This window comes from Ranitomeya variabilis, chromosome 2, assembly GCF_051348905.1.
Source record: "Ranitomeya variabilis isolate aRanVar5 chromosome 2, aRanVar5.hap1, whole genome shotgun sequence".
NCBI lineage: Eukaryota > Metazoa > Chordata > Amphibia > Anura > Dendrobatidae > Ranitomeya > Ranitomeya variabilis.
Genome location: NC_135233.1, coordinates 397400394 through 397427541, shown reverse-complemented (window position 1 = coordinate 397427541; position 27148 = coordinate 397400394). Strand labels below are relative to the sequence as shown.

The 27148-nt window shown below is 40.4% G+C and overlaps 1 protein-coding gene across 5 annotated transcripts in view; it reads right to left on the bottom strand.

Moving 5' to 3' along the window:
* PCDH11X (protocadherin 11 X-linked) overlaps window positions 1–27148 on the bottom strand; it is a 1508525-nt gene that overhangs the window by 1343524 nt on the left and 137853 nt on the right. For all 5 annotated transcript variants that reach the window (XM_077286500.1, XM_077286502.1, XM_077286503.1 and 2 more), the window contains exon 2: window positions 24163–24730. In XM_077286500.1, the coding sequence (XP_077142615.1) occupies window positions 24163–24702 (540 nt within the window). In that variant the 5' untranslated portion in view covers window positions 24703–24730. The remainder of the gene's footprint in view (window positions 1–24162; window positions 24731–27148) is intronic.

Below are 27148 nucleotides of genomic sequence, written 5' to 3'. Positions count from 1 at the left end.
CCATAATGAAAAGTTATCTCCATGTATCAGTCCATGTATCAGATGTATGTCTCATTACATCTGGAGTAAAAGTAACACAGCATTCAGAAAATGAACATCATACCAACAGTAAAATATGGTGGTGGTAGTGTGATAGTGATTATTTTGTGATTACTTGTGTTCTCTTTGCTTAATATTTACAATTGTTTTGTATCTGAAACATTTCGGTGTGACAAACATGCAAACGAATAAGAAATCAGGAAGGGGGTGAACACTTTCACACAACTGTATATATTGAATTTGCTATCAATGTGATGTGGCTTTCTGGTTGGAGATTCCTATTAATTGGAATGGCATTTCTATAGGAAATATTTTCTCTATAATGTGTAACCAAAAAACCCCATTAATATGACGGATCTATCCAAAGATGTCCAAACTCACAGACCCCAAACTCTGGCGGTGGCGGGAAGGCAGGAGCAAACTCATGGTCCCATGATAATGCTATAATCCATCCTCCTCTACAAACTCCCAAAATGATGACGAAAAGCAGAGTTCCCCTTCAGGCTGTAAATTGTACAAAAACCCAAATGGTTCCATGCAGTCACATTACCGAGCTTCCAGGAAGAGTCGCTAATGTCCATGGAAATTCATTCTATAGGTAGAGTAATGGGAGATGCTTCAGACCTGATTGCATCACATTAAAACCCAACCAGAAGTGTTTAGGCTGCTGTTCTGTGTGCCGCCATCCATCTTCCACCCGTACAAAAATTACATTAGAGCTTTACAGTAGAAACATGTTCTCCCGGGAGGACAACCCAGATTAATTCTGACCAGGCGTGCACAAATCTAAGCCGGGAGGACAGCAATTCCCAGACCCCAATATTCTTATTGACCGTTTGATCAAAGAAAGGTTTAATTCATTCCTGAATCAGGAGGAGCCGGAGCGGAGCAGGTCATACCGGACGGAAGGTGTTAACACGTGGCGTCCCTGTCTGCAGGAAGGAAGGAAATGATGGATGATGACACCCGGTACAGTCACCAAGCACCTGATAACGCCAGCGCGCCGTGATACTGTCACCGCTAATACACATGGTCCTGGCGTCCTAATCAGATGTCGTCGGAGACTCTCCAGCCGTCCTTCCTATACACATACTGTATATTTATACGGACAATATCACAACCGAACAACAAGCAGTTTGTCTTTTTTTTTAATTTTTCAATTTTTATTTCATTTCTTTTACGATTGTTTTCATTATTTTCCATTCTATTAGGATATATTGTATATTATTTTTACACTATGTTTAAGTTTTGCATTTGATATTTATTCACATATGCGTCCCCGTGCCTCAGGAAACAGACTGTACTGTGTATTGTCAAGCCATTAAGTCTACCAGGAGAATCCTGATGTTAGGCTACATTCCCACGATCAGCCGGAGATGAGGATTTGATGTTGCAGATTTTTTGCATCTATCAGGTAAAATAAGCTAATTTTTTCATTGCATTTTTACTGCACATTTTGCATACCTTCCTAGGACATTTTTTGACTTCTATGACTGTGGTGTCACGTTTTCTGTAACGCTGCTTTGATTTTGATACTTCCTGTTATTTGACTTTATTGATACAGTCATGTGCGGATTACATGCGTTTCTTAGATTCTGATTTTACACATCTGATGCAATTCTAGGGGGAGAATCAGCACATTAAACCCGCATGCGTAAATGGTAACTTACGGGTTTTAAACCCGCACCGCCGGTAATTTTGTGCAGTATTAAAAAAAACACAATGGGCATGAGATTTCCATGAATCCATCCACTTTGCTGGAACTGTAACATGCTACATTTTTTATGCAGCATGAAAAACGCACCAAACACTGATCGCGGAATCTTATACCTTAAAGTGAATCTGATAGCAGATACATGGTTTTGTTTTTTTATCACTTTCAAATGTATTAAGTTCTCACAGTCTTACACACCGGAGTGACTTTAAATGTTATATTGTTACTCTTTATTTTATTCCATTCCCCCCCAAGCGATCATACTTTTTTTTGTTGTTTTTTGTTTTAATTACCATACTTTAAAACCGACAGTACACAACTGTGTGTTGATTCGACCATTCTACTGTATTGCCCTGGACCTTTGCATGTGCGGGAATAAGATTCATTAACAGACGCACGCCATATAAAGGGTTTGGCGCATCTTATTAGCGGCTCGTGAGCTGGAGTAACATTCATTGCTTCAGGGACACAGACACTTTTCATGAATCTGTCATGTGGCCGTTACCATGTATCACTCCAACTCCTCCTCGGCTTGGCCCAATTTGGCAAAAATGGTGTGACAATTGCAAAGATTGCGACTTTAAAAGGTGTTTTACACCAGAATTTACAATTCTAGGTCTGACGTATGAATGTGTGTCCACTAAACAGTCTACTAATGTAGGACAGGCTAAAAAGTTTATGTGGATTGTGCGCTAACTACATTGTTTCCATGTGCTCTACGTGCACTAGAAAGCACAAGCACCAAAACAATGTCTACTGAATTCAGCCTAAAGAGGATTAGGATGTCTGGGCCAAAGTAAACATGACTATCCTGACTCTTGTTAAGATGTCAATAGAACAAATTATACCCTAGAAAATGCTTTACTTTAGTAGGCAAATAAATTGATAGATAATAGATACATAGATGATAGATAATACATAGATAGATAACAGATAGATAATAGATAGATAGATAGATAATAGATAATATATAGATGATATAGATTAGATAATAGATAGATAATAAATAGATATTAGACAGATAATAGATAGATAGATAGATAGATAGATAGATAGATAGATAGATAGATAGATAGATGATAATGTATAGATAGATAGATAGATAGATAGATAATAGGTAGATAATAGATCATAGATAGATAATAGATGATAGATAAATAGATAGATAATAGGTAGATCGATAATAGATAATAAATAGATGATAGATAATAGACAGATAAAAGATAGATAATAAATAGAAAATAGATAATAGATAGATGATAGATAATTGATAGATAGATATTTAAAAAAAATTGAAACAGCACATTCATTTGGATGGGTGCACAGGCCTCCAGGCAACTACCGTAATCCATATACCGTACTTGCCAAATACATAAAAATAAAAAATGGGAAGCAGCATGCCAAGGTTTTGCAAAAAGTAGAGATGGACTTTATTAGGCCCACATGTTGTGACCACGCCATGTGGGCCTAATAAAGTTCACCTCTACTTTTTGCAAAGCCTTGGCGTGTTGTTTCCAATTTTTTTTTAGATAATAGATAGATAATAGATACTGTAGATAATAGATGATAGATAGATAATACATAGATAGCTGATATACAGACATACACATACTGTACACACACTATAATAATTTTCTCTTATTTTCCTTCTTTTTTATTATTAATTTTGTGTTGTTTCTATCAATATAATTACTATTATTTTTATTATCTATTTTTTTATTATTATTTACTTTCTCCTTCATATCAATAGAGAAATAACATACAGAATAAATTCTTTTGTTTTTTTTTTGTTTTTTTTTATTAAGCTCAAAAGTATAAAATGAGAAAGCAAACAGGAATCATCAAAGTTGCATAACATAGCTGGAAACATGGGGTGTCCTGAGATGTTGGGATGTCGGGCATGTACTGATGAAAAGGAAAACAGCAAGGTCTCTGGGAGAGCAATGCTTCAGAAATGTCTACTCAGAAATGGTGAGATTTAAAGGGAAATTCTGCTTTTAATTCTCTTTGGATTTCATATGTAACAATGCCATGGATCTCGGTACATGAGATTGAATGAGAATAGTGAGAGAATATTGGAGAGCAACCAAGAGATCTGATATGGCCATGTAAAGTATGGTGAAGAGTAATCCATAGAGATGGGCGAACCAGAACAGTAAAGATCGGCATCCGTACTGAACAGCTACTATTCAGGTTTGGCCCCCGAACATGACCTCGCAGCAAACACTGCTTCTGATTGTCGGTACAATCACTACTGCCGGTCAGAGAGCCACGGCTCCCAAGCTGTCAAATAACACCTTGAGCGCGCAGCTGTGATTGGAAGTATAAAGTTTACCTCTGGTCTCTGGTGTCGGCTGATGGGACTACTGCTCCCTTCAGTCTACGCCTGCTGCCACTAATAACAGAGAGAGCAGGAGCGGCGGAAGCAGGAATTCATCAGCCGCCTCCTGCACTCTAAATAAATAATTTTTTTTAAAAAAATGTGATTTGGGTTCCCCTGTATTTCTGATTACTAACCAGGCAAAACTCAAAGCTGGAGGCTGCAACGCTCAGCTGTCAGCTTTAGCAAAGCTAGTTATCAAGAATAGAGGGGTCCCCATGCTGTTTTTTTTTTATTATTTAAATAAACGACGTAGGGTCCCCCCCATTTTTTGAAAACCAGCCTTGCTAAAGCTGACAGCTGGGAGCTGGTATTCTCAGGCTGGTAAGGGGCCATGGATATTGCCCCCCCCCCCCGCCTAAAAATAGCAGCACGCAGCCATCCCAGGGGCGAGTTCAGCAAAGTTCACCAGGAGAATGTCACTGTAGTGAATTTTAACTGTGGTGAACTCACCTCTGCACCGTAAGACTTTTCTCACTGTGCTAGCGGTGATCTCACCGGACGTGGTCATGGCAGTTTATTGGCCCGGCTGGAAACGGAGCCTCATTGGCCGTCAGAAACCTCGATGACGTCACTGCTAGTCACGGATGCTGTGCTCGCAGCAGCTCATTTCTCAATGGTTCTCAGCCTGGATGGTCTCATCTTGGCACCATCTAGGTTGAAAACTAGTAATTCTAAGACATGGATTACGGCGTGGCACAGAACGTCGGAAAGGCGAGGGGTATTGCCGTCTTTATTTTTGTTTTTTTACAGGAGACGAGTGATTCAGTTGAATTAGGTGTTAGGTGAGTATAACTGTGTTAAATAAAAAAGTAAAACTGTGTTTTATTTCTAATAACAGACTTTATTCTGGCTGTGTCTTTATTTACCATACAACTATAGGATTAGTAATGGAGAGGTGTCTTATAGGTGCCTCTCCATTACTAATCTATGGGCTTGAAGTCACCGGACAATACAAAGGTGACATCAACCCCACAAATATTAACCTCACTTCCCATTGCTACAGAGCAAGTGGGAATAGCCAGGCAAAGCGTCCAAATTGGTGCATCTAATAGATGTACCTTTTCTGGGCGGCTGTGGACTGCTATTTTTAAGCTGGGGAGGTGGCAATCTACATATACAGTTGTGCTCAAAAGTTTACATACAGCAGCAGAATTTTTGCTTTCTTGGCCTTTTTTCAAAGAATATGAATGATAACACCGAAACTTTTCCTACACTCATGGTTAGTGGTTGGGTGAAGGCATTGTCAGACTACTGTGTTTTCTCTTTTTAAATCATAATGACAACCCAAAACATCCAAATGACCCTGATCAAAAGTTCACATACCCCATGTATGCGAGATACTTTGTGGCTTTCTTCTGGTGACTCGACCATGGAGCCCATTTTTCTTCAAGTGCCTCCTTATTGTGCATCTTGAAACAGCCGCACCGCTAGTTTTCAGAGAGTCCTAAATTTCAGCTGATGCTATTTGTGGGTTTTTCTTTGCATCCCGAACAATTTTCCTGTCAGTTGCGGGCGACATTTTTATTGGTCTACCTGACCGTGGTTTTGTTTTTACAGAACCCCTGATTTTCCATTTGTTAATCACAGTGTGAGTGCTGCTGACCGGCATTATCAATTCCTTGGATATATTTTTGTATCCCTTTCCTGTTTTATACAATTCAACTACCTTTTCCTGTAGATCCGTTGACAATTCTTTTGCTTTCTCCATGACTCACAATCCAAAAATGTCAGTGGCTGGATGAAAGATGCAAGAGTCTGTCTGGATCCCAGAAACTCACTCAGCTTTTATGCACACACTGATTACAAGCAACCATGTCACAGGTGAGGATGTTACCTTTAGTAGCCATTCAAACCCATTTGTGTCAACTTCTGTACATGTTATCAGGCCACAATCACCGGGACATGTGCACTTTTGATCAGGGTCATTTGGATGTTTTGGGTTATCATTATGAGTTAAAAAGAGAAAACACAGTAGTGTGACAATAAATGGCTTCACCCAACCATTAAGCATGAGTGGAGAAAAAGTTTTGGTGTTATCATTCACATTCTTTGGAAAAAGGCAAAAAAAGCAAAAATTCTGCCTGGTATGTAAACATTTGAGCACAATTGTATACAGCTGTCTGCTTTACCAAGGCTGGTTGTCAAAAATGTAAGGGACCCCAAACCATTTTTAAAATTATTTATTTAATAATTTATACCTCTGATCACAGTTGTGGGCTCACGCTGTCATTTGACAACGTGGGAACCACGACTGTCTGACTGGCGATGATGATTTTACTGCCAAAAAGAAGCAGTGTTTGCCGCGCTATGACTGAGTGGCAAACAAAGGATGTTGGGGCCCCCATTAAAGTGAATGGGATTCGGGGTTGGGACTGGGTACTGTTCTGGTACCCGAAAACAAACTTTTTTTAACTATTCGGCAGAACCCGCCGAACCATAACATGCAGGGGTCAACCCATCTTTAGTAATCCATACTCTGGCCATGTAAAGTATGGTGGAGAGTAATCCATCTAAAAAAGATGTGGGGAGCAGCAGGAAGGGATGTGATGATAATTTAGCAATTGCAGATCTTTTTTTTAGAAATCTGAGCAAGACATTTTCTAATAGAATATTAATTTCCCACATCTATACTTTTATGACTGTGATAACTAAACTTTCCAGCTATCCAGCTGTTCCTGCAAAGCTTAAAGCATTTTAACTCCGGTGATTAACGTAAGGCTGAAGGAAAAGCATCCTCACCGTATGCACCTGGCACTGCATTAAATTACCAGATTCACCGGCCTGCCTGGTTGGGATTGCTTCACTGTATCCACGCCAAGCTTCCACGGCAGCGGCCAGGACACTTGTCAGATATTCAGAACACATTGTTATACTCTGTGAGAGGCGGCACATGGGTTACAATAAGACGTCCGCTCTACTGGAGGAACAAGAGCAGAAACAAGGTACACTGGTGTCCTGCCCTAAATGCAAGAAAATCAGCGGCACCTGAGCAACCCTATAATGTACCGCCAGATACATACGACGTAGGAAGGTAATGTCTGCCACCAACTGAGACACAAAAAGGCAACAGGGGCATTCGTTATATTCTTCTAAATAGAAGCAGAATTATAGTAGTTATATTCTTCTACATATGGGCAGTACTATAGTAGTTATATTCATGTACATAGGGGCAGTATTATAGTAGTTATATTCTTGTACATAGGGGCAGTATTATAGTAGTTATATTCTTGTATATAGGGGCAGTATTATAGTAGTTATATTCTTGTACATAGGAGCAGTATTATTGTAGTTATATTCTTGTACATAGAGGCAGTATTATAGTAGTTATATTCTTGTACATAGGGGCAGTATTATAGTAGTTATATTCTTGTACATAGGGGGCAGTATTATAGTAGTTATATTCTTGTACATAGGAGCAGTATTATAGTAGTTATATTCTTGTACATAGGGGCAGTATTATAGTAGTTATATTCTTGTACATAGGGGAAGTATTATAGTAGTTATATTCTTGTACATAGGAGCAGTATTATAGTAGTTATATTCTTGTACATAGGGGCAGTATTATAGTAGTTATATTCTTGTACATAGGGGCAGTATTATAGTAGTTATATTCTTGTATATAGGGGCAGTATTATAGTAGTTATATTCTTGTACATAGGAGCAGTATTATTGTAGTTATATTCTTGTACATAGAGGCAGTATTATAGTAGTTATATTCTTGTACATAGGGGCAGTATTATAGTAGTTATATTCTTGTACATAGGGGGCAGTATTATAGTAGTTATATTCTTGTACATAGGAGCAGTATTATAGTAGTTATATTCTTGTACATAGGGGCAGTATTATAGTAGTTATATTCTTGTACATAGGGGGCAGTATTATAGTAGTTATATTCTTGTACATAGGAGCAGTATTATAGTAGTTATATTCTTGTACATAGGGAGCAGTATTATAGTAGTTATATTCTTGTATATAGGGGCAGTATTATAGTAGTTATATTCTTGTACATAGGAGCAGTATTATAGTAGTTATATTCTTGTACATAGAGGCAGTATTATAGTAGTTATATTCTTGTACATAGAGGCAGTATTATAGTAGTTATATTCTTGTACATAGGGGATAGTATTATAGTAGTTATATTCTTGTACATAGGGGGCAGTATTATAGTAGTTATATTCTTGTACATAGGAGCAGTATTATAGTAGTTATATTCTTGTACATATGGAGCACTATTATAGTAGTTATATTCTTGTACATAGGAGCAGTATTATAGTAGTTATATTCTTGTACATAGGAGCAGTATATATAGTAGTTATATTCTTGTACATAGGGGCAGTATTATAGTAGTTATATGCTTGTACATAGGAGCAGTAGTATAGTAGTTATATTCTTCTACATAGGAGCAGTATTATAGTAGTTATATTCTTGTACATAGGAGCAGTATTATAGTAGTTATATTCTTGTACATAAGAGCAGTATTATAGTAGTTATATTCTTGTACATAGGGGCAGTATTATAGTAGTTATATTCTTCTACATAGGAGCAGTATTATAGTAGTTATATTCTTCTACATAGGAGCAGTATTATAGTAGTTATATTCTTGAACATAGGGGCAGTATTATAGTAGGAAAAGCAGAAGTCCAGCTCACCCACGCTGGACTTCTGCTTTTCCTTTGTACTACTTGCAGCACTGCATGATCCGTGCGCTGGGACTGAGAGGAGGTGAGCTGATCTTCATTGCTTTTTCTTTTCCAGTATTATAGTAGTTATATTCTTCTACATAAGAGCAGTATTATAGTAGTTATATTCTTGTTCATAGGGGCAGTATTATCTACTATATAATTGCCTAAGGGTCACTTCCGTCTTTCTGTCCTTCTGTCACGGTTATTCGTTCGCTGATTGGTCTCGCCAGCTGCCTGTCATGGCTGCCGCGACCAATCAGTGACGCGCACAGTCCAGAAAAAAATGGCCGCTCCTTACTCCCCGCACTCACTGCCCGGCTCCCGCAAACACTGCTCACACAGGGTTAATGCCGGCGGTAATGGACCACGTTATGCCGCGGGTAACGCACTCCGTTACCGCCGCTATTAACCCTGTGTGTCCCCAACTTTGTACTATTGACGCTGCCTATGCGGCATCAATAGTACAAAATGTAATGTTAAAAATAATAAATAATAAAAAAAAAAACCTGCTATACTCACCCTCTGTAGTCCGCTGAGCCGCTCGCGCCGCCCGCTATCTTCCGTTGCAGCTTGCGGTGGCAAAGATGGTATGGCAGCAGGACCTGCCATGACGTCACGGTCATGTGACCGCGACGTCATCACAAGTCCTGCGCGCCTGCGCGGCAAGGACCTGACGTGACGTCACGGTCATGTGACCGCTACACGGTCATGTGACCGTGACGTCATCACAGGACCTGCGCTCAGACCAACCCTGGGACCGGAAGCTGCCGTGGACTACAAGGGGCCCTCGGAAAGGTGAGTATATGTTTATTTTTTATTTTTTAACCTGTGACAAACGTGGCAGGGCAATATACTATGTGACTGGCTAATATACTACGTGGCTCTGTGCTCTATACTACTTCGCTGTGCAATATACTACGTGGCTATGTGCTGTATACTACTTCGCTATGCAATATACTACGTGGCTATGTGCTGTGTACTACTTCGCTATGCAATATACTACGTGGCTATGTGCTGTGTACTACGTAACTGGGCAATATACTACGTAACTGGGCAATATACTACGTAACTGGGCAATATACTACGTAACTGGGCAATATACTAAGTCACTGAGCAATATACTACGTAACTGGGCAATATACTACGTGACTGGGCAATATACTACGCCGCTGGGCAATATACTATGTGGCTCGGCAATATACTATGTGACTGGGCAATATACTACGTGGCTGGGCAATATACTACGTGGCTGGGCAATATACTACGTGACTGGGCAATATACTACGTAACAGGGCAATATACTACGTCGCTGGGCAATATACTATGTCACTGGGCAATATACTACAGCGCTGAGCAATATACTACGTCGCTGGCCAATATACTACGTCGCTGGGCAATATACTACGTGACTGGGCAATATACTACGTAACTGGGCAATATACTACGTGGACATGCATATTGTAGAATACCCGATACGTTAGAATCGGGCCACCATCTAGTAGTAGTTATATTCTTCTACATATGGGCAGTACTATAGTAGATATATTCTTGTACATAGGGGCAGTATTATAGTAGTTATATTCTTGTGCGTAGGGGCAGAATTATAGTAGTTATATTCTTGTATATAGGAGCAGTATTATAGTACTTATATTCTTGTACATAGGGGGCAGTATTAAAGTAGTTATATTCTTGTACATAGGGGCAGTATTATAGTAGTTATATTCTTGTACGTAGGGGCAGAATTATAGTAGTTATATTCTTGTATATAGGAGCAGTATTATAGTACTTATATTCTTGTACATAGGGGGCAGTATTAAAGTAGTTATATTCTTGTACATAGGGGCAGTATTATAGTAGTTATATTCTTGTATATAGGGGCAGTATTATAGAAGTTATATTCTTGTACATAGGGGCAGTGTTATAGTAGTTATATTCTTGTACATAGGGGCAGTATTATAGTAGTTATATTCTTGTACATAGGGGCAGTATTATAGTAGGTATATTCTTGTACATAGGGAGCATTATTATAGTAGTTATATTCTTGTACATAGGAGCAGTATTATAGTAGTTATATTCTTGTACATAGGGGCAGAATTATAGTAGTTATATTCTTGTACATAGGGGCAGTATTATAGTAGTTATATTCTTGTATATAGGGGCAGTATTATAGTAGTTATATTCTTGTAGATAGGGAGCAGTATTATAGTAGTTATATTCTTGTACATAGGAGCAGTATTATAGTAGTTATATTCTTGTATATAGGGGCAGTATTATAGTAGTTATATTCTTGTATATAGGGGCAGTATTATAGTAGTTATACTCTTGTAGATAGGGAGCAGTATTATAGTAGTTATACTCTTGTACGTAGGGGCAGAATTATAGTAGTTATATTCTTGGACGTAGGAGCAGTATTATAGTATTTATATTCTTGTACATAGGGAGCAGTATTATAGTAGTTATATTCTTGTACATAGGAGCAGTATTATAGTAGTTATATTCTTGTACATAGGAGCAGTATAATAGTAGTTATACTCTTGTACATAGGGGCAGTATAGTATTTATATTCTTGTACAGACGGAGCAGTATTATAGTAGCTATATTCTTGTACATAGGGGCAGAATTATATATACAGCTCTGGAGTATAATACAGGCTGTAACTCAGGATCAGTAATGTAATGTATTCTTGCACACAGGGGCAGTATTATAGTAGTTATATTCTTGTACAAGGGGCAGTATCATAGCAGTTTCACTATTATACATGTGGGCGGTATTATACTTGATATATGTACTGTGTTTATTACTTTATTTGGCGAAAAGGACTAAATAATGTTAGCAATGTCACGGACATGGGATACAATGAATATTTTGCTCAGTGTAATTACTTTCTTCCTATATGGCTTACATAGTAATAGATACTTTATATCCACTTGACACAGAGGACAATTGATACTTTAAAGCTGCCCATGAAGTTTATGTAAGGACAGTGCATATTGAGGGATGTACATTGTTCGATTTATTGTATGTTCTCTGCCGTATAATAATCTGCAGTTACATTTCATGGTTCTGGCCTGGACCCGTAGATTTCCTGCACCTTCTCGCTTTGATAAGTGCAGCAGATGATTACAAATCCTGGACATGTGAAATAACGCTCTATGCAGCAAATTTAAACCTAATCCATTCATAGAAATCTTCTCTGCCCGTGTAATGGTCACATAAAAGGCTGGAGAACTGCGCACCGGCAGATTATTAGCCGGTAATATTTCTCACGGCAGGATTATTTTACTCATTTCCCTGGAATTTAGGACCAGGAAAAGCAGAACATTAAGCGGGAAGGGACACTGTGTGGCGGCATTACACCTCCCAATCATTTCCCGGTAAGGATATGGAAGCGGCATTTTGTAGGCAAATAAACAAGGGTTTGGGATACGCTGCCCATTAACTAACATTAATTACTACAGACCAGTAACACTTGTGCAAAAGGTTTTTTTGTTTTTGTTTTTACATAATTTTTGATCAACGCTGCAACCAAAGGTTGATGTGAACGAGGTAAAAAATAAAAGGGAAACCGATCAGAAGGCAGTTTATGTTTGCAATATTCATAGTGCAGTTACAGCTATGAACCTTTCTGCGTCCCTGCAGTCCCATGTAAATATACCATGACAATCATTTCTCCAACTATATATCAGTTTATGTAGCTGGTTTTTAATACATTGGATGACTATACATAGCAATATGAGTGCTGCTCTGGAGTATAATACAGGATCAGTAATGTAATATATGTACACAGTGACTGCACCAGCAGAATAGTAAGTGCAGCTCTGGGGTATAATACATGATGTAACTCAGGATCAGTAATGTAATGTATGTACGCAGTGACTGCAGCAGCAGAACAGTGAGTGCAGCTCTGGGGTATAATACATGATGTAACTCAGGATCAGTAATGTATGTACACAGTGACTGCACCAGCAGAATAGTGAGTGCAGCTCTGGAGTATAATACAGGAGGTAACTCAGGATCAGTAATATAATGTATGTACACAGTGACTGCACCAGCAGAATAGTAAGTGCAGCTCTGGGGTATAATACATGATGTAACTCAGGATCAGTAATGTATGTACACAGTGACTGCAGCAGCAGAATAGTGAGTGCAGCTCTGGGGTATAATACAGGATATAACTCAGGATCAGTAATGTAATGTATGTACACAGTGACTGCAGCAGCAGAACAGTGAGTGCAGCTCTGGGGTATAATACAGGATATAACTCAGGATCAGTAATGTATGTACACAGTGACTGCACCAGCAGAATAGTGAATGCAGCTCTGGAGTATAATGCAGGATGTAACTCAGGATCAGTAATGTAATGTATGTACACAGTGACTGCACCAGCAGAATAGTGAGTGCAGCTCTGGGGTATAATACAGGATGTAACTCAGGATCAGTAATGTAATGTATGCACACTGACTGCACCAGCAGAATAGTGAGTGCAGCTCTGGAGTATAATACAGGATGTAACTCAGGATCAGTAATGTCATGTATGTACACAGTGACTGCACCAGCAGAATAGTGAGTGCAGCTCTGGGGTATAATACAGGATGTAACTCAGGATCAGTAATGGAATGTATGTACACAGTGACTGCACCAGCAGAATAGTGAGTGCAGCTCTGGAGTATAATGCAGGATGTAACTCAGGATCAGTAATGGAATGTATGTACACAGTGACTGCACCAGCAGAATAGTGGATGCAGCTCTGGGGTATAATACAGGATGTAACTCAGGATCAGTAATGGAATGTATGTACACAGTGACTGCACCAGCAGAATAGTGAGTGCAGCTCTGGAGTATAATGCAGGATGTAACTCAGGATCAGTAATGGAATGTATGTACACAGTGACTGCACCAGCAGAATAGTGGATGCAGCTCTGGAGTATAATGCAGGATGTAAATCAGGATCAGTAATGGAATGTATGTACACAGTGACTGCACCAGCAGAATAGCGAGTGCAGCTCTGGAGTATAATGCAGGATGTAACTCAGGATCAGTAATGTAATGTATGTACACAGTGACTGCAACAGCAGAATAGTGAGTGCAGCTCTGGAGTATAATGCAGGATGTAACTCAGGATCAGTAATGGAATGTATGTACACAGTGACTGCACCAGCAGAATAGTGAGTGCAGCTCTGGAGTATAATGCAGGATGTAACTCAGGATCAGTAATGGAATGTATGTACACAGTGACTGCACCAGCAGAATAGTGGATGCAGCTCTGGAGTATAATGCAGGATGTAAATCAGGATCAGTAGTGTAATGTATGTACACAGTGACTGCACCAGCAGACTAGTGAGTGCAGCTCTGGAGTATAATGCAGGATGTAACTCAGGATCAGTAATGTAATGTAATGTATGTACACAGTGACTGCACCAGCAGAATAGTGAGTGCAGCTCTGGAGTATAATGCAGGATGTAAATCAGGATCAGTAATGTAATGTATGTACACAGTGACTGCACCAGCAGAATAGTGAGTGCAGCTCTGGAGTATAATACAGGATGTAACTCAGGATCAGTTATGTAATGTATGTACACAGTGACTGCACCAGCAGAATAGTGAGTGCAGCTCTGGTGTATAATACAGGATGTAACTCAGGATCAGTAATGTAATGTATGTGCACAGTGACAGCACCAGCAGAATAGTGAGTGTAGCTCTGGAATATTATACAGGAGGTAACTCAGGATCAGTAATGTAATGTATGTACACAGTGACTGCACCAGCAGAATAGTGAGTGCAGCTCTGGAGTATAATACAGGAGGCAACTCAGGATCAGTTATGTAATGTATGTACACAGTGACTGCACCAGCAGAATAGTGAGTGCAGCTCTGGTGTATAATACAGGATGTAACTCAGGATCAGTAATGTAATGTATGTGCACAGTGACAGCACCAGCAGAATAGTGAGTGTAGCTCTGGAATATTATACAGGAGGTAACTCAGGATCAGTAATGTAATGTATGTACACAGTGACAGCACCAGCAGAATAGTGAGTGTAGCTCTGGAGTATAATACAGGAGGCAACTCAGGATCAGTAATGTAATTTATGTACAGAGTGACTGCACCAGCAGAAGGCCGGCGTCACACTCGGCGTAAGACAATACGGTCCGTATTTTACGGCCGTAATACGGCCGAAATACGGTGAAATGTTCCCAAAATAGTGATCCGTAGTCAGGGTGTGTCAGCGTATTTTGCGCATGGCATCCTCCGTATGTAATCCGTATGGCATCCGTACTGCGAGATTTTCGCGCAGGCTTGCAAAACCGACATCTAATGGATTTATGTGCTCAAATGTTCGGGAAAACATATATACAGTATATATATATATATATATGTCATTGAGACACATATATATATATTCTGTATTTAGATTTCATTCAGCGCGATATGTGTTAAAAGCCGGTAATTCAATTGCCGGCTTCTCATTTCTCCTGCACAAACCCGACAGGATATGAGACATGGTTTACATACAGTAAACCATCTCATATCCCCATTTTTTTTGCATATTCCACACTACTAATGTTAGTAGTGTGTATGTGCAAAATTTCAGCGCTGTAGCTGCTGAAATAAAGGGTTAAATGGCGGAAAAAATTGGCGTGGGCTCCCGCGCAATTTTCTCCGCCAGAATGGTAAAGCCAGTGACTGACGGCAGATATTAATAGCCAGGAGAGGGTCCTTGGTTATTGGCCCCCCCGTGGCTAAAAACATCTGCCCCCAGCCACCCCAGAAAAGGCACATCTGGAAGATGTGCCTATTCTGGCACTTGGCCACTCTCTTCCCACTCCCTGTAGCGGTGGGATATGGGGTAATGAAGGGTTAATGCCACCTTGCTATTGGAAGGTGACATTAAGCCAGATTAATAAAGGAGAGGCGTCAATTATGACACCTATCCATTATTAATCCAATTGTAGGAAAGGGTTAAAAAACACACACACACATGATTTAAAAGTATTTTAATGAAAAAAACACAGCGGTTGTTGTAATAATTTATTGTACTCTCAGTCCATCAGGAACACCCTCGCTTGGAAAAATAATAAACGCACAAGATACATACCTTCTGCTGTCAGATCAGGTCCCACGAAGTAATCCATCTGAAGGGGTTAACTAATATTACAGGCAGAGCTGCGATAATCCACTCGCTCTGCCTGTAATCCCCGGGTGCTGAAAGGAAAGCAGTGATCTATACTTACATTCAGTTGCGGTGATGCGCCCCTGCTGGATGTTCTCATGAACTGCAGCCTGGGAACTTTTTCCCACGCTACAGGTCATATGAGGACATCCACCAGGGGGCGCATCACCGCGACTGAAGGTAACTATAGGTCATTGACCTACATTTCCTTCAGTCGCGGTGATGCGCCCCCTGGTGGATGTCCTCATATGACCTGTAGCGTGGGAAAAAGTTCCCAGGCTGCAGTTCATGAGAACATCCAGCAGGGGCGCATCACCGCAACTGAATGTAAGTATAGATCACTGCTTTCCTTTCAGCACCCGGGGATTACAGGCAGAGCGAGTGGATTATCGCAGCTCTGCCTGTAATATTAGTTAACCCCTTCAGATGGATTACTTCGTGGGACCTGATCTGACAGCAGAAGGTATGTATCTTGTGCGTTTATTATTTTTCCAAGCGAGGGTGTTCCTGATGGACTGAGAGTACAATAAATTATTACAACAACCGCTGTGTTTTTTTCATTAAAATACTTTTAAATCATGTGTGTGTGTGTTTTTTAACCCTTTCCTACAATTGGATTAATAATGGATAGGTGTCATAATTGACGCCTCTCCATTATTAATCTGGCTTAATGTCACCTTCCAATAGCAAGGTGGCATTAACCCTTCATTACCCCATATCCCACCGCTACAGGGAGTGGGAAGAGAGTGGCCAAGTGCCAGAATTGGCGCATCTTCCAGATGTGCCTTTTCTGGGGTGGCTGGGGGCAGATGTTTTTAGCCACGGGGGGGCCAATAACCAAGGACCCTCTCCTGGCTATTAATATCTGCCCTCAGTCACTGGCTTTACCATTCTGGCGGAGAAAATTGCGCGGGAGCCCACGCCAATTTTTTCCGCCATTTAACCCTTTATTTCAGCAGCTACAGCGCTGAAATTTTGCACATACACACTACTAACATTAGTAATGTGGAATATGCAAAAAAAAAGGGGATATGAGATGGTTTACTGTATGTAAACCATGTCTCATATCCTGTCGGGTTTGTGCAGGAGAAATTAAAAGCCGGCAATTGAATTACCGACTTTTCACTAACACCGCTGCGTATTTCTCGCAAGTCACACTGCTGCTCAGTGTGGAATCCGTATTTTTCACGCCCCCATAGACTTTCATTGGCGATTTTTTTGCGCAGTACGCTGACAAACGCAGCATGCTGCGATTTTGTACGGCCGTAGAAAGCCGTATAATACTGAACCGTAATATACGGCTAATAGGAGCAGCCCCATTGAGAATAATTGTGCCGTATGTTATGCGAGTTTTACGGACGTAGTTTCTGCGCTCTTACGTCCGTAAAACTCGCCAGTGTGACGCCGGCCGAATAGTGAGTACAGCTCTGGGGTATAATACAGGATGTAACTCAGGATCAGTAATGTAATGTATGTACACAGTGACTGCACCAGCAGAATAGTGAGTGCAGCTCTGGTGTATAATACAGGATGTAACTCAGGATCAGTAATGTAATGTATGTGCACAGTGACAGCACCAGCAGAATAGTGAGTGTAGCTCTGGAGTATTATACAGGAGGTAACTCATGATCAGTAATGTATTGTATGTACACAGTGACTGCACCAGCAGAATAGTGAGTGCAGCTCTGGGGTATAATACAGGATGTAACTCAGGATCAGTAATGTCTGTACACAGTGACTGCACCAGCAGAATAGTGAGTGCAGCTCTGGAATAGAATAGGGAATGTATCTTACTTAGTACAGGATAATTTATGTTATCAATTACGGTACCTTTTCATGTAGATTAATTTGATTTTATAAGGCTAAATGAATAAATTGTATTTGCAGTTTTAATGTGGGGGTGTTTCACATGTTTGAGGCTTTCCGTATCTCAGCGGTGACACTGGGGGTATCGCCATGTTCTGCACACATCTTTCTATTAGTCATTTTTGCCTTTGGTCATTCGTCATTACAGGGTGTATGGGACACAAGGCAGAACATATGAAATGATGGAAAATAATGTAGAGCTAGGAAATAATCAATAATTTATAATACCCGTGTACAACCTGGTGAGAACACAGACTAATGAGACTATCGTTATCAGCGGCAATATAGGTCAGGTATTGTCAGAAAATACAAAGCAGCCTCTCTGCTGTATTAGACTTGTGAGCCAGTTTGAAAGAAAAAAAAAAAGCAGAAAGAGAAATTCTGCTTTTAAGCGCAAATAATCAATGTTTTTTTCAAACATAAAAATAATAGAAGTATGTTTCAAAAGTTGATTTTTTTTTACACGAAAAAAAGATGCTGAGCGCTGACACTTTACAGCTTTGTATTGTGTATAGTCTGACAATACTGGATGGAAAAAGAAATGAAAAAGAATCTCCACAATTTAACACCATGCCGTTCATAAGCCAATGTTCTGCATTGATATATTTCTTCGTAGTGGTCAGAGATCCGTTATCCTGATATAGAGATACAAATCTTTTGCAGTTACACAATATTATTTTTTGTGTCTGGTGCCACCACTAGGGGGAGCTTAGGAGCATAGTAAGTATCCTTATTAATGGAAAACGTAATATGTCCTGAATGGTCATGTCTGCCGCCTGCCAGACCTAAAGCTTCGCTGTCATTTTAACTGCCCTGTGTGTGCTACATGAGGAATAACATAATTTCTGACCATTATATAACATACCCTGCATTTCTCATCAGTTTATTCTTATATCAAATCTTTATCTCTCTGTGAGAAGGATGTGCTATGATGTCTCTCATAAACTGCACTCACAGAGATAAGGGATTCCTGCTCTTCTGTCTCTGTGTAGCTCATGTTCAGAAACAGCAGCAGAATGGGGGACATTATACAGCAGCACTGAGCAGTGTAACTGTGAATCCAGTACTGAGTTGAGATAAAACAATTACTAGGAATCAGCAGCATATAATACACTGGTCAGCAATAATGAACAGTGTAGCTGTGAATTTAGCACTGGGTTGAGATAAAACAATTACTAGGAATCAGCAGCATATAATACACTGGTCAGCAATAATGAACAGTGTAGCTGTGAATTTAGCACTGGGTTGAGATAAAACAATTACTAGGAATCAGCAGCATATAATACACTGGTCAGCAATAATTAACAGTGTAGCTGTGAATCCAGCCCTGAGTTGAGATGAAACAATTACTAGGAATCAGCAGCATATAATACACTGGTCAGCAATAATGAACAGTGTAGCTGTGAATTCAACACTGAAGTGAGATTAAAAAAATTACTAGAAAGCAGCAGCATATACAGTTATATGAAATAGTTTGGGCACCCCTATTAATCTTAAGCTTAATGATTTATAAAAATTGTTTTTTTTGCAACAGCTATTTCAGTTTCATATATCTAATAACTGTAGGACACAGTAATGTTTCTGCCTTGAAATGAGATTTATTGTACTAACAGAAAATGTGCAATCTGCATTCAAACAAAATTTGACAAGTGCATAAGTATGGGCACCTCACCAGAAAAGTGACATTAATATTTAGTAGATCCTCCTTTTGCAAAAATAACAGCCTCTAGTCGCTTCCTGTAGCTTTTAATGAGTTCCTGGATCCTGGATGAAGGTATTTTTGACCATTCCTCTTTACAAAACAATTCCAGTTCAGTTAGGTTTGATGGTCGCCGAGCATGGACAGCCCTCTTCAAATGATCCCACAGATGTTCAATGATATTCAGGTCTGGGGACTGGGATGGCCATTCCAGAACAGTGTAATTGTTCCTCTGCATGAATGCCTGAGTAGATTTGGAGCTGTGTTTTGGATCATTGTCTTGCTGAAAGATCCATCCCCTGCGTAACTTCAACTTTGTCACTGATTCATGAACATTATTGTCAAGAATCTGCTGATACTGAGAGGAATCCATGCGTCCCTCAACTTTAACAAGATTCCCGGTGCCGGCATTGGCCACACAGCCCCAAAGCATGATGGAACCTCCACCAAATTTGACTTTGGGTAGCAAGTGTTTTTCTTGGAATGCTGTGTTTATTGGCAGCCATGCATAACGCCTTTTTGTATGACCAAACAACTCAATCTTGGTTTCATCAGTCTACAGGACCTTCTTCCAAAAAGAAATTGGCTTCTCCAAATGTGCTTTTGCATACCTCAGCCGACTCTGTTTGTGGCATGCTTGCAGAAACGGCTTCTTTCGCATCACTCTCCCATACAGCTTCTCCTTGTGCAAAGTGCGTTGTGTAGTTGACCGATGCACAGTGACACCATCTGCAGCAAGTTGATGCTGCAGCTCTCTGGAGGTGGTCTGAGGATTGTCCTTGACTGATCTCACCATTCTTCTTCTCTGCCTTTCTGATGTTTTTCTTGGCCTGCCACGTCTGGCCTTAACAAGAACTGTACCTGTGTTCTTCCATTTCCTTACTATGTTCCTCACAGTGGAAATTGACAGGTTAAATCTCTGAGACAGCTTTTTGTATCCTTCCCCTGAACAACTGTGTTGAATAATCTTTGTTTTCAGATCATTTGACAGATGTTTTGAGGAGCCCATGATGCAACTCTTCAGAGGAGATTCAAACAGGAGAACAACTTGCAAGTGGCCACTTTAAGTAGCTTTTCTCATGATTGCATACACCTGGCTATGAAATTCAAAGCTCAATGAGGATACAAACCCAAAAAAAGTGCTTTAGTAAGTCAGTAAAAAGTAGGTAGGAGTATTTAAAACAAGAAAATGATAAGGGTGCCCATACTTATGCACCTGTCAAATTTTGTTTGAATGCAGATTGCACATTTTCTGTTAGTACAATAAACCTCATTTCAAGGCAGAAACATTACTGTGTCCAACAGTTATTAGATATATGAAACTGAAATAGCTGTTGCAAAAAAAAACATTTTTATAAAACATTAAGCTTAAGATTAATAGGGGTGCCCAAACTTTTTCATATAACTGTAATACACTGGTCAGCAATAATGAACAGTCTAGCTGTGAATTAAGTACTGGGGTGAGATAAAACAATTACTAGAAAGCATCAGCATATTATATACACTGGTTCGCAATAAGGAACAGTGTAGCGGTGAATCCAGCACTGGGGTGAGATAAAACAATTACTAGAAAGCATCAGCATATTATATACACTGGTTCGCAATAAGGAACAGTGTAGCGGTGAATCCAGCACTGGGGTGAGATAAAACAATTACTAGAAAGCAGCAGCATATAATATACTGGTCAGCAATAATGAACAGTGTAGCGGTGAATCCAGCACTGGGGTGAGATAAAACAGTTACTAGAAAGCAGCAGCATATAATATAGTGGTCAGCAATAATGAACAGTGTAGCGGTGAATTCCGCACTCGGGTGAGATAAAACAATTACTAGAAATCACCACAAGTACCGTATGTCTGTGTATCTCTATTTGACTCTGTTCTTCCCTGTAATCTGATCCCTCAGTGAGCAGGCAGTGCATCTTATTTCAATCAAAACTTTAGACATTTTTTTTTTCACATTGAATGATGAATTCAGTAGGCGGTGGAGGAGAAGTGGCTCATATGTGGAGAATAAAAAAGCAAATTGTTCTAATAAAATCCATTACAAAGTTTCTTATTTGCTTGCACTACTGATTTTTTTTTTTTACAAATGTTGTTAAAATGACAGCGATCCAGTACTGAAATAGTTCTGTCCTCTGCAAGAATCTGAATTCTGAAAATGAATCTGACACAAGTGTAAAATGATATATAAGTTCTCTGCTCTTCCTGCACCTGTGGTTGTTGTACAGATTGTTTCCCATGTTGTGTAACATCTGTAGTTCGCATAGGACCGAGCTGAAGGCTTTTTGGCCTTGGCTTCATGACACCGTGGTCTGAAGTCCAAGATTTCATATTTTAAGGCAGACAGGAGGATTATTGTGCACGGTCCGTGAGTCGCGGCGCTGTCAGAGGAGCAGCTGCTAAACACTCCTTCGTGCCCAGTCCTCATCTAGGTCATCGGAAACGATTGCAGCCGAATTAAAACCAAAACGTTCCATTAATGAAATGGTGCTGATGAATGTCCATTTATACAAAGCGATACTCTTATATCACCGCTGAGCCACAGAGAGAATCTAATTCCGGCTTCATTAATATCCCTCATTTATACCAAATACTAGTCAATTCAATTCTGTATGTTGTCAAATATTTAACACAGAAAAGTATGAAAACTGGTGAAACTTTCATATTATATCTCCAGACAATACATTCTCAGGTGTCTCCATCTACACACCGTGCATTACATAAACCAACATACTTCTAGCATTTTCTATAATGTTCTAAAGAACACTGATACATTCAGGAACGAGTTCTGTGAAACATTGTATCATCAGAAGGTAGCAATTCTAGATATTATACACCTTGTCGTCATTGTCCGATACCTGAAACCAGTTGTCAGAATTCCTAAAATGTACTGTTATTGGATATGCGGACACTTTTCGCCACTTTGTTTTTAATTTTGACTCCTCACCATCCAGGAGTCAGTGAGATAAGTTGGAGTTTTATTAGGCTCCATTCTTTTTGCCATAAAATGTAATAATAAAAAAGGAACACAAATCACAAGTGGGGTGGAACTGAACAAAAAACAAACAGTCATTCCAAAGCTGTTTTGGGTGGTTGCTTTCCTAATATTTGCACCTTTTAGGTAAAACATATCCTGTTAACTTTGTTGTATAGGTCAACACAGGTAAAGTGCTGACAATTGTATCACATTTTTATTTGCTACTTAAAAGTATCAGGAGTAGTATCAGGATTTGTTTTTTGCAGGGTGAGATGTAGTTTTTATAGCCATGATTTTGGGTTCCATAAAACTTTCTGATTTATTTTTATTCTATTTTTGTTTGGGAGGTGATATGACCAATAAACAGCAATTCTGCCATTTCATTTTTTTTTGTTCTTCTGCTCTGGCTGTAGATGCCAAACGGGCAATTTAAACTTATTTTTAAAGCTTTTCACATTTTATTAGACCCTTTTTACTCCTTCATTTTACTTTACTTACCATGTGGGAAGGAAGGAAGAAAGGGAGGGGAAGGAAGGGAAGGGGATGAAAGGGAAGAAGGGCAAGGGAAGCAATGGAGGGAAGTGAAGGAAGGGGATGGAAGGGAAGGGAAGGGAAGGAAGGAAGGAAGGAAGGAGGGAAGGAAGGAAGGAAGGAAGGAAGGAAGGAAGGAAGGAGATGAAAGGGAAGGAAGGGGATGAATGGGAAGGGAAGGAAGGAAAGGAAGGGTGGGAAGGAAGGAGATGAAAGGGAAGGGAAGGAAGGAAAGAAAGGGAGGGAAGGAAGGAGATGAAAGGGAAGGAGGTGTAGGGAAGGGAAGGAAGGAAAGGAAGGGAAAGGAAGGAAGGGAATGAAGGGAAGGGGTGGGTATGAAGGAAGGAATGAAGGAAGGAAGGAAGAGAAATGATAGGGATATGTACAGGGAAGTGGTTGCCAGTAGCAGGGAGAAAGAGGAAAGGAAATTAAGGTAAGTGTGAGGATGTAAAGAAAGAAGAAACAAAGCAGGGAAGAGGTATGGAGGGATAAAGGTGCAGAAGGAAGAAAGAGAAAATAAGAAAAAAGGGAAGATGGATGAAGGGAGGTAATGAGAAAGGAAAGAAGAAAGGAAGTATGGAAAGATGGACGAATAAAGAGAAGGGGAGAAGGAAGAAAAAAGAGTAGGAAGGGAAGATGACTGAAGGGGTGCCGGGAGGAAGAGGGAGGGAAATAGGGTAAAAAGAGGTATGAAAATGAAAGGAAGGAAGAACTAAATGAAGGATGAGGAATAGAGGGATAAAAGAGAGGGAGGAAGGAAAGAAGGAAGGAGGGAGGGATGGGAAAGTGTGAAAGAAGGGAGGAATGGAGGGAAGGAGCAGAAAAGGTAGAAACAATGAGGGACAGAATAAAGGTTGGCAGGAAATAGGGTAGAGAGGAAGGAGTTTGGGTATGTAAGTGGCTTTCGCAGTCACTGTCCCTGTGTTACACGCGGCACAGACACAGCTAGGACTACATAGACCACTTAGTTTGCAGTTGAGGGTAGGGGACAAGAATAGGCTACACAGTCACAGAACAATCACCTCCTCCTCATTTGCCCATGGCTGTTGGTAGCTACTTATTAAATACAACTCGCACAATGCCGGAGGTAAGGTCCCACCTTGAGAAGGTCATAGTTCTGAATTCCATTCTTTCCCACATCTGGATCAATGGCTGATGGGACAGAGAACCTAGAATTGACGGCTGTGTTTTCCGGAATGGAGATATTGATGACCGTAGATGGGAACAGAGGAGCATTGTCATTAATGTCTTCGATCAAGAAGCGGATTTTGACCAATCTGAACACTTCATCTGGAAGAACAGCCACTTCCACCTCATAGAAGCATTTATTTTCCGTAAAGACACCGGAACAAAGCTTTTCCCGGTCTATGCGATTCGAGGTGGTGAAGATCTCACCAGTGTTCTCTTCAACTCGGACCAGGGGAACATCTCCAGTCTTGTAGACCAGTTTGAACTGAAGTGGGGTGGATAGGGCTATGTCGGGGTCCAACGTCAGATTAAGGTCCCTCAGCAAGTTTCCAATGGAGATGTTTTCACCCTGTTCTTCTCTTATGATGTAATTCTTTTCCTGAGCACCAGACTCGTATACGATACAGGCTATTAAAACTGCCAATACGTACGTTGCAGATAGCAAGTCCATCTCCAGAATGATTCTTCAAATGCTGGACCTAGGAAAAACATAGAAGAGATCAAAAACTGCTACAGGAAAAAGGGGAATACAATGAATCATAGGGACAACATCTCTAGATCTGATAAACAGACAATGATTAGTCTAAGTCTATAGTCTTTATATAATTATTCCTCCAACATGTCAAGAGATTTCTAGCCCTCACTTGTAAGCTTAAGTGGTCACAGTCACTTCAACAAACTTTGCACAAATCAAAAGTACAAATGTAAGAAAATTTGTAGTAAGATATCAAAGAAACGCGCTTCCTTCTTCATTTTCTGGAGGAGTCCCTTCGTTTGTCCCCCTCTATACTCATAATTTACTCTGAAAAAATTCTGCCAGCTCACTAAAGAATCAGATTGCAGCTGCCAATTAAAGTCTACAGCGGGTGAAGAGGAGACTTCTACTTTTTAGTAAGTAAAACCAAGAACTGGTATCACAGCTACACTGCTTAGTACTGTTCTATAAGACCCTACACATGCTGCTGCTGCTGTTCTGATCCTAGTGGCTTAGGATCACAAATCTAACCAGCTAAGTAGAAAACAATAGGACGAGCTCTGGGGATGTGGTAACTGGACTAACCGCAAACCTGATCCTAACCGCACACACTATAGGCAGCTGTGGAACGTTTCCTGAAATCCTAGACGTCTCTTCACGGCCTGAGAAACTGACTACCCCTAAAGAGAAAGTAAGACCTCACTTGCCTCAGAGAAATCCCCCAGAGATATAGAAGCCCCCCACAAATAATAACGGTGAGTTAAGAGGAAAAGACAAACGCAGAGATGAAACAGGTTAAGCAAATGAGGCCCGCTAACGCTAAATAGCAGAAAATAGCAAGGGATCTGTGCGGTCAGTAAAAAACCCTATGCAAAAATATCCACGCAGAGAATGCGAGAACCCCCACACCAACTAACGATGTGGGGGGAGCAACTCAGCACCCCAGAGCACCAACAAGCAGGGAAATCACATATTAGCAAGCTGGACAAAAACTCATCATATACTAGGAAACATCTTGAACACAGATGAGCAAAAATAAGCAAACCAAACTTAGCTTCTCTTGGAGAGACTGATAACGGATGTAGACAGGAGCAATCAGAATAGCACTGAATACAACGGCAACAGGCAAGGAATGAAGGACCAGGTGGATTAAATAGGAAACCTAACTAGCAGATGACGAGACAGCTGATCCTGCCAGAAACCTGCAAAATAACAAAAAGAGCCACCAGGAGGAGCCCAAAGAGAGAACTCACACAGTACCACTCGTGACCACAGGAGGGAGCCCGGAAACAGAGTTCACAACATGCTGCTTTCTACTATGTTGTCTCACCTTGGTGCTAGGTTAGCAGCTTCACTGCCCAGTAACATATTGTCCTCCATGTTGCTCTTTTCTTGTACATGTTTTATCTCAATCAAATGCTGGATTCACAGCTACACTACTCAGTACTGCTGTATAATGCCCTCTATACTGCTGCTTCTGTATATACACTACATAGGAACAGGAGAGCAGGAGATTCTCATGTCTAAGTTTGCCTTGCTGAGGAGACATCATAGCAGCTAGTCTACACCCACTAGCTCAGAGAAAACTGACAATTAGATAGAGAGCCTGCAGAGGGGAAAATAATGAAACATATAGGATACAAGTCATATAATGGCCAGGAAAAGTGGACACAGACACAAGAGGGCCTCTGTGCAAGAACAACATATGGGTCATTTGTAACCATATAGCTCAGCATAATGCACAATTCCAAATGCTTTGGAGGTGAAAATGGGCCCCATTATCTCTTGGGCCCTTGCTCGGCTATACAGGTTGCACCAATGATATACGATACACTTTATTGATCCCGAGGGAAATTGTCAGCCCCCCTGGTCTGTGCTCTGTTCTCTTCCCCCTGGTCAGATAAACTTTCTTGGGGTATGTGTCCACGTTCAGGATTGCATCAGGATTTGGTCAGTATTTTTCATCAGTATTTGTAAGCCAAAACCAGGAGTGGAACAATTAGAGGAAAAGTATAATAGAAACATATGCTCCACTTCTGTATTTCTCACCCACTCCTGGTTTTGGCTTACAAATACTGATGAAAAATCCTGACCAAATCCTGATGCAATCCTGAACGTGGACACATACCCTTGTACTCCACATCAGGCTTTGCACTTAGGAAAACGTGCTCCCATGTGATCCCACTGATGGTGAAGGCAAACTCAATGTCTCCTACTAGTGGCCATAATTAGAACTGCATCTGTTCTCCACTTTTACACCCTTGTGGTGTTTATGCCTCGGATCACACGTTAGTATCTTTTTCAGATATTGGAGTATGTCCTGGCCTGTGATGGCCACTCCGCAGTTCTCTCCTGGTGATTATCTCCATCGGATGCAGATTTATCATGCAGACCCCGTGTCTAATAGACTCGCTCTTAGAAA